At 33.0% G+C, this 8,816-nt stretch overlaps 1 protein-coding gene and 1 long non-coding RNA gene across 3 annotated transcripts; both read right to left on the bottom strand.

Moving 5' to 3' along the window:
* Nucleotides 1-550: 550 nt before the first annotated feature.
* On the bottom strand, nucleotides 551-1,937 carry LOC108473609 (uncharacterized). Of its 2 annotated transcripts, XR_008272288.1 has the most exons (5): nucleotides 1,800-1,937; nucleotides 1,656-1,713; nucleotides 1,425-1,544; nucleotides 1,228-1,313; nucleotides 551-720 (listed from the first exon to the last, which is right to left on the bottom strand). It is a non-coding gene; the product is annotated as an uncharacterized LOC108473609 (long non-coding RNA). The 2 variants fall into 2 exon arrangements; XR_001869776.2 differs by lacking the exon at nucleotides 551-720 and having other exon boundaries at nucleotides 1,086-1,313.
* A 436-nt stretch (nucleotides 1,938-2,373) lies between these two features.
* LOC128282216 (disease resistance-like protein DSC1) lies at nucleotides 2,374-7,018 on the bottom strand. The gene is made up of 4 exons (XM_053020374.1): nucleotides 6,459-7,018; nucleotides 5,866-6,375; nucleotides 4,661-5,780; nucleotides 2,374-3,795 (listed from the first exon to the last, which is right to left on the bottom strand). Exons 1-4 carry the CDS (start codon nucleotides 6,947-6,949, stop codon nucleotides 2,374-2,376), a joined length of 3,543 nt encoding a protein of 1,180 aa, XP_052876334.1. The 5' UTR covers nucleotides 6,950-7,018.
* Between the last annotated feature and the right edge of the window lie 1,798 nt (nucleotides 7,019-8,816).

Genomic DNA, 8,816 nt, shown 5'->3' with positions numbered 1-8,816 from the left:
TTTTACTTTGTAACCTATATATATTTTGAATCAATTACAATGAAATGAGTTCTTTTCTTCAAGATCTCTCCTTGTTCAAAACGTCCATTTTTTGCTTGGTTTTCCATATTGTTTAAAATCAACCTCATTTTAGTGTTTGTTGCTGCCAATGTTCCAACAGAAAATAACATCCAGGTTCCATGTGTTCATTCAACTTGTTTTGACATAAGAGCAACTTGCCTAATTCTGCATGCATTTATATAATCCATTGGTAAATCAGGGGAAAAGAATGCCATTAGGATACTAATAATCAGAGTGAGTCAAAAGTAATTTACCCAAGATCATATGCTTCCTCTCAATGGCCAAAATCCAGAAAGCGTTGAAGCAAAGCTGGATGGGATGAACAAGGCAACTCTGTTGACAAGTTTCAGTACTGCTTCAATATCTCAGTTCAACCGCAATATAAAGAAATCATTCAGTAGAAGAAATTGAACATCATAAAAGCTTACTTGTTACAAACATCTGTCATTTATTCCCTCATCTGCTTTCCTTTCATCAACCATTGCCATCTTTATTCCCTTGACATTACCAAATTCAAAAATTAAAAGCTTAATCTCTAGGTAAAAGGGCACATCTATAAATGTGGATTTTGCATTGATTCACAACCTTCACCTTAACACCAGTAATTTTGTGGGAACATCATTTGTTGGTGAGAAAGAAGATATCAAAACCACCCATAATCTGCAACTTCAATTCCAGTAGAGTATTGAATTTGTGTCCGGCTTGACTTTCATCCAAGTTTTATGGAATCAACAGATCATAGTCATAAAATTCAAAATAATAAAACATAGCAAATAGATTATATATAGGGAATAGTTGGTAGGTTTACCTTAGCTAACATGAATATAAATCAGAAATCATGAACTGAAAACATATAAATATATATATATACTAACGTTTTGAGGAAATATGAAACATAAATCAATGGGTGAATGAATCATTGAAGTAAAATGCAGATAGTATTGAGATACAATATGATATCCACCATCGATCCTATGAATCAAAACCAACCAATAACAAGTTAATTGCCAAAAAGAATTCAAGTATGAATCTTAATATCTCTTCACTGCAATGCTCAAACAACATGAGAGGCACTAACATACAAAGAAATTTCAGCCCAAACTCATATGATAATCAAAATCCAAGATAAGAAAATATCGACTCCAATGGCTCTACCATGAAACTAACCCAATCTAGCTTGAGAATGAAAACTGTCAAAAGTTGCCTCCAGCTCCACGTGTTCAGCCCACAAGCTTTGAGATCTCTAGCAAATTCTGGATTTATACAATCCCATTGATAAATATGGGGAAAAGAAGGTGAGGATGCTGAAAATCATTATATGAACCTAAAATCATAATAATAAGTCTAAGTCAAAGTTAACTTACTTCTCCACCAAGACTGAATTGCCAGAACCAGAAAGGGCCTCAAAAGATTACTTTGAATTCAGTAAAACAAAATGAAGGTCTTATAGCTCAGGTGTTCTCAGTGATCTGTCATTCCCTAGTCTTACATCAACACAAAAGAAAAGGATATAAGAAAAACCAATCTCGCAAATAACCAATCTTTCTAATGAATCAAGCTATGATTGAACGAAAATTCAGCAAGTATTGAGATACCAGATGACACCAATGCTGGAAACTAAACAATGAAGCTGAATCGAGTCCACCATTAGTCCTATGATTTAAAAAAACCAACCAACAACAAGTCAACTGTCAATAAGAATTAAGTATGAATTTTAATATCTGAATTTTGGTACTCACCAAAATCCCCTATGGATACTGTATCAACTCCAAAGCAGAATCATTTTGCTACTGTATTGAAATCTCCAACTGCCGTTCAATTTTCCTCCAAATTAATTAATATATATGGAGAATTCCCTTCTTGGACAATATATGCTATATCTACAAAAGAACACAGACACAACAGGGGAATGGAGATGAGAAAAAAAGAAGCAACTACCACAAACTATTAAACAAATTTCCAATTTTATGTTCATGAATTATGCTTTTAACATTTACAATGTGGAACTACAAGGTTTCAGTATGGCAAAGCACCTTCTAAAAGAAAGTAATTTGTAAAGCAGAGCAAGTTAGATTTATTCTGATTGGTTTTAATTAATTAAAGCACTTCATTTTCTGTCATTAATTTATAAGTTAAAAATTTACCACTAAAAACTGTGGAAAACAAAAGTATGGCAATATGAGAAATGAAATGAAAAAACTGAAAAATGTATGATAATATGAAAAAATGAAACCCCTACCTATGCATTTAGATGACATAATTGAGAGGTTGAAACTCCTCAAAAGCAGAGCCAAAGATGGAAAGAGATACAAACTATTTCAATCTTTTAAGTCCTCCATCCCTTTCTTTACCATCATGGCTAAAGCTTCTTTTGTTCCCAGCATGTCTCTTTTGAGTAGCATCTGTATCATCTGTAGCATCTATATCATCTGTATAACTCTCTGCATCCACGTAAAATACATGAACACCACATCTCTCCACCTTGATAGACTTTACCTTGAAATCGTCTTCTACTTCATAATCTTCTTCTTCTTCATCTTCTTCTTCTTTATCTTCTTCTTCTTCTTCTTCTTCAGGGTAAACGTTATATTTGATGTAGAATTCAAATGATGCCTCCTCATAATTCTTGTCTTCTTTAACCATGTCCACGCCAGATAGAATAAACACGTGATCACCCATGCACATCTCCGGAGCAGGAGTACTACAGAGACATATCTCAGTTCTGAACTTTTCATAACCACCACCATTGCCACCACCGGCGGCTGTAAGTTGGTACTCACAAATATATCGAAGTTCTGGAAAGTCATGGCGGTGAGTGAGATTAGCCACAAAGCAGATAGCAAAAACCAAAAATCTGCTGCCACTACCCCCATTTGGGGCTATCTTCAGACTTAAGGAAGAATTCATGCTCTGACACTTGAACTTATTTGTTGAAATTTTGTTTCCTGGGAAACAACAAATCAAACTTGGAATGTTACAACAATATTTGAATTCCCAAACATCATATCGCGCTGCCCATTTCTTAGCTAGGGATCCAATTTTGAGCATGGCATTTTCCTCGATGTTATCAATCGACTCTTGATTTAAGTTGATGCAATTACAGAATAGCATGGTAAACACAGTGTTAACATGATCATCATCATAATCATCATCTAGAGAATCAAACTGACATAAATTTTGATCTGTGAAGGATACTTTTTCTAATGATTTGCAGTCATGTACTCTCAAGTCTTGCAGATATGGTGGAACCTCTGAGAGTAATTTGAGGCTCTCGCAACCATTCATGTACATAATCCTAAGGGCTGTAGACCACATGCTTGGTGAGGGCACATCAACAGTTGGAAATTTGACGATTGGACAACGACAAAGATTTACGTAATAAAGGGATTCTAACTTTAAAATATTGCTTGATACATCTTTTACCCTTGAGTCTGATAACTCCAGCCATTCAAGTTTGTCGAGGTGCTCAATTAAATCAGGTACTTCTTCTATTCCGGTTTCTGATAAATCTAAAACAGAAAAGTTATTTGGGATCTCGGGAAACTTCTTGAGACTACAACATCCCTCAAGGTGAAGGGTTTTAAGTGATGTCAAATGGTAGCAGCAAGGAAGTTCAACCAAACTTTTGCATTTTCCACAGTGAAGTGTTTCAAGGATGACGGCTCCTAATAAATTAGGGATCTTCTTCAAATTTTTGCAATCAAAAAGGTCAATTTCCCGTAAATGAACAAGATCCTGCACATGATGACAACATAAAAGTAGTTTCAATCATTTACTTAGAATTTATCAAAATAAAATTTATATTTGATGTATTGGGTGTATTAATTCAAATGATGTTTCTTCTTTTAAAAAATTTAATAAAAATATGTTATCATATGATTAAATGCTATATCAATTATAAATTCTTTTTTCTCAAAAAAAGTTCTTGGATGAAAAGTATATATACCTGAAGGCCTTCAGTCTAAAATTCTTTTATGTTTCCATGTGGTAATTCTAACACAATAAGGCACTTTGGATTAAAACTTGATGGTAAAGATTCAAAAGGGTAATAATCCCATCGAAAATATTTTAGCTTATCCGGAAGAGATACACTAGCAATTTGGTTTGTAAGTAGCTTCATTTTTTCCTCACATTTCTCCCAGGAACTCGAAGAAAAATAAAACATGATGTATCTAAGGTTAATCATGCTTTCAAAAATAGAAGGTCTGAAAAATAGATTATCCATACGTGATATGTCTAACTTTATTCCTTGAATTTGATCCATCCCCTAATAACAAAAACCAATTTATCAAATATTAACATGAATAAATAAAAAAAAGTAATTATATCAACACAAGCGGAAACTAATTGAACATTTTTAGATACAAAAAGGTGTTTTCTTTTATTTTGTCTTTTTTTTTTTTCCAAATCAACGCATTAAGTATTTAACTAAGTCATAAACCTTGAGCAGTTTCTATATTATACCTAAGACATGATCATTAAATATCTTAGATAATAAATATTTTTTTAAATACTAATTAAAAGGGATAATACTTTATACAATAAGCATATTAAAATATATATATATATATATATATATATAAATACAATTGGAGCTTACTTTATTAGATTTGAACACTTGTTCCACGTGTTCATGATTCCACAATCTACTCCACTTTCTAGGGGGTTTAGATTCTTCACAAACAATATTCTTTCCCATCTCTTCAAGCATATCATGCATAGAAATGTAAACTCCATCCCCAAAACAATTGGAATGGCGCAATAGAACCCGACCAGAAGAGACATTAATCATGCACTTGTCGACCAAATTGATTATTTCACTCTCTACATTCTTATAACAACCATTTAGAATATATTTTATTCTTTCTATGGGTTCCCCTTTAAAGAAGCATGCAATGTCGAGAAATATATTCTGCTCTTCTCTACTTAGCCCATAATAACTAATTTTCAAAGTCTCTAAAATTCGTTCTTCTGGGGGAAAATCCTTTAGCTTCTCCGCCTTACTTTCCCAATATTTTGAAGGCTTCTTATATAAACCAGAACCCAAAACTTTAAGAGCAAGTGGATTGCCATGGGTGTACTTTACAAACCTATAGGATAGTTCTCGAAAACCAACCGCGGGACTCAACTGCCTAAACGCAAAGGTAGAAAAAAGTTGAAGAGAGTCGTTGTCATTTAATGGCTTCACCTCATGTATTGTGCCAGCTTCTCCACTCTCAAGCACTTGTTTATCTCTAGATGTCAGAATGATTTTACTTCCATAACCAAAATGTTTAACACCCATAAAATCTATTTGGTCTAAGTCATCAACATCATCAAGGACAACAATTACTTTCATATTGTTGAGCCTGTCTTGAGTTAAAGTGGATCCTATGGAGGGGGTGCCTATATCAACATCTGAGTTTAATAATTTCGAAAAAAGTTCATTTCGTAAAGGTTTCTTCCCTTGTTTTATTCTCTCTCTAACATTTTGAAGAAACCAATGACTTTCAAACTTTGAAGAGATTTCTTTATATACAACCTCAGCAAGGGTTGTTTTGCCTTGACCACCCATTCCCCAAAGTCCTAATACCCGACAATCTTCTTGCTCAATCAGACCCAGAATTATCGTTTTCTGATCATCTATTCCAACCAATTCTTCGGAAGCACTTCCAGACTTAATATTCGTCAACTTTTTTATAACATATTCAACAACATTTTCAATGTACTGGATTTCAGGTCTAGAAAAACAAAATATAAACCAGTAAATATGAAATCTAAAACAAATATAAGTCGAATATAAGAAGATGAGAAAAAATTAGTTACCTGTCAAATTTGCCTCCTTCTATATGCCACCCTTTTAATTTACCGACCTCCGCAAAAGCAGTTCTCCATTGTATTACTCTATCAGCTGGTTGCTCTAATTCATGCTTTTTAAAGGATGTCTTAAAACTCCCACCAATATGTCGCACATCGGAAGGATCAACATGGTAAAAGATGGGAAGAACAATATGTTTGTCAGTGGACTCGCGCTTACGATCCATGATGCTAGAAAGTTCAACCAAGCACGATATCGAAGAAGCATAGTCTTTAGATAAAACGAGGATTGAGAGATTTGAGGCCGAAATTGCTCGAGAATATATTGGTGGAAGTTTCTCTCCTTTTCCTAGTGTTTCGTTATGAGGGAAGACATTAATTCCTACGTTTTCCAAATAATTGACTAGGTGATTGGAGAAGTTGAGGCGTGTGTCTTCACCTAAGCTTAAGAAAACTTGATGCTTCATCAAATTTTGCAAAACGTACACAACAATATCCTTGATGTACTGGGTTTCAGGTCTAGCAAATAATAGAAGAAGTATATCTATGAAGTTCTAAACAAAGATAAGTCAAATATAAGGAGATGAGACAAATATAGTTACCTATCCGAGATGCTTCCATCTATATGCCACCCTTTTAATTTACCAACTTCAGCAAAAGCAGTTTTCCATCGTTTCACTAATTCATCAACTGACCTCGTTGCTTCATGCTGATCAAAGGATGTCTTAAAACTCCCACCAAGATTCTCGACATCAGAGGGGTTAACATGGTAAAAGATGGGAAGAACAATTTGTTTTTTGGTGCGATAGCGGTCCATGATGTTAGAGAGTTCAGCCAAGCATGATTTCGAAGAGGCATAGTCTGCAGACAAAACGATGATTGAGATATTTGAGACTGCAATTGCTCGAGAAAGTGCTTGTGAAAGCTGGTCCCCCCTTTCCAGTTTTTCTTCATCGAAGAAAACATCAAGTCCCTCGTCTTTCAAAGCTTGAAGTAAGTGAGTGGTGAAATTAAGGTGCGTGTCTTCACCTTTGAAGCTCAAGAAAACATGATACTTCATTAGAGTAGAAGATGATGAAGAAGAAGAAGCCATGAAAGAGTATTGATAGTATGCTTGAAGCAAAAGAAAGAGAAATATAGCAAGTGAGTTTTGCTTGGGTTGTGGTGTAAAATATGCATCATCTTTGGTATCCTTTTATTAACGGGAAAGAGATTGAAGGCGTTTTTCTTAGCCAATTTTCTTTTAGTCAACACGGTTGTATGATTCATGTTGACATAATGAGTTAAAAGTGTATTTTTAAAAACAAAAAAATTCATGTTAATATTTTTAATCGAAATAATTAATCTATTATTATTTCTATTAACTAATATTAAATTTAAAATTTATTCCTATATTTTAAATTTATATAATTTAATCTCTTTATTGTGCGAAAATTCTGAAAACCTAGTTGGCTTTCTTTGTCTTTTCTTCAATGTATTGTACATTGGATTCCTCATTTTTGGTAAAACTAAAAATAATTCCATCTCTTTTAATCAAAACATATCTAGAAAAAAAATTAAATAGATAATTCTCAAAAAGGAGATGCTCGGATTCATATATTGCTGAAGTTCTTGCCATCAAGACAGCCCTTGACATTTTTGTTAACACTGATTGGAACACCCATCTTCGTCTTGTTATTGAGTCTGACTTCATCTTCGTCTCTTTGCAAACCAGTTGCCATGTGAACCCATCATAACTGCACCAAATAAAACTAAGTGCATAAGAATCCCATTCATGTGAAACTCCAATGGGCGTAGTAATTAAATAAATAAAGCCAGCCATCCTCTTTCACAATTGAGGACCAATTAAAACAATTAAAGAGAACGTGTTTTTGGTTCACATTAATCAACAACTCCACATTCTGTACTTCTTTTTGCATGCAATATTTTGATATCTAAAGGTAATAGTATTAATTTTTTAGTGTTTAATTTAAATTTTAGGGTTAATTTAATAAAAGTTAATTGTTAATATTATTATGGCTAAAATTTTCATGATTTGTTCATAGAACAAATTTAATGTTAATTCTGAATTTGTTTAATTTTACGTTTGATGAAATTTAATTGCTAATAATATTAACTAATTATAAATTTTCATCAAAACAACTCTAAAACGTAAACTAAACACTAAAAATTAATATTATTACTTTGAAATACTAGAATGTATAACTCTTATCAAATACAAAGGCCATAAGTACTATGTGCAAGAAGATATAATTCTCTAAATATAAGAAAAAAAAGTTATAAAAACTTAAAAAAAACATTTAAACATGTACTCATATCCATCGAAAAAAGTTGTGACAGTCACATGTCAAGGGGGAGAATTTTCATTGTTTGTTGCATTATGAACTTTGTTTTTCTTATGCATTTTACAACTATTTGTGGAACTTTCATGAAAATTCATGGCTGAATTACGGAATGTGGTCTTAATTACGGAATATTTACTTAAGAGCAAAGACGAAGTTATACAAAAATATGTTCTCCATAAGTAGGAAGTTGAAAACCAACTTAATAAAAATACGGTAGTTGTTTATTATTGTACAGGTACCATTGAAAGAGCTAGGGATATTATGCACTTGTTTGTTGATCAAGCACTCATTTCCTATCAAGATATGCTTCAACAACTACCCAATAATTTTGATGTTATGACTCCTTTTCTCTTCTGGATTGATAGTGAATTACTTTGTTTATGTGATATTTCTAATTATCGTATAACTCTACGTAATCCAACCTTCCTAAATGTCACCAAAATATTCCACCGAAGACATATATTTGGTTCTCTATGTGATAATTAAGATTTGTGTTTCTTCGTCACTTTTTAAAGCGGGGTTTACCAAGTAAACTTGACGATTCTCTTATATTATAATAATCCCATCTGATTTGACAATAGTCACCAAACCCAACTAATATCATTCCGGTCCACA

Source organism: Gossypium arboreum, chromosome 10 (assembly GCF_025698485.1).
Source record: "Gossypium arboreum isolate Shixiya-1 chromosome 10, ASM2569848v2, whole genome shotgun sequence".
In the NCBI taxonomy this organism is placed as follows: domain Eukaryota; kingdom Viridiplantae; phylum Streptophyta; class Magnoliopsida; order Malvales; family Malvaceae; genus Gossypium; species Gossypium arboreum.
Note: the sequence above shows the minus strand (reverse complement) of the source record. Positions and strands in the feature narration are given on the sequence as shown.

What these genes read in the sequence shown, in the direction of transcription:
- LOC128282216 (XM_053020374.1), bottom strand. Translation starts at nt 6,949, where the DNA reads ATGGCTTCTTCTTCTTCATCATCTTCTACTCTAATGAAGTATCATGTT. An exon ending in GATGGAAGCATCTCGGATAG is followed by an intron (nt 6,376 to 6,458) that starts GTAACTATATTT and finishes ATTATTTGCTAG; the next exon opens with ACCTGAAACCCAGTACATCA. An exon ending in GAAGGAGGCAAATTTGACAG is followed by an intron (nt 5,781 to 5,865) that starts GTAACTAATTTT and finishes TTGTTTTTCTAG; the next exon opens with ACCTGAAATCCAGTACATTG.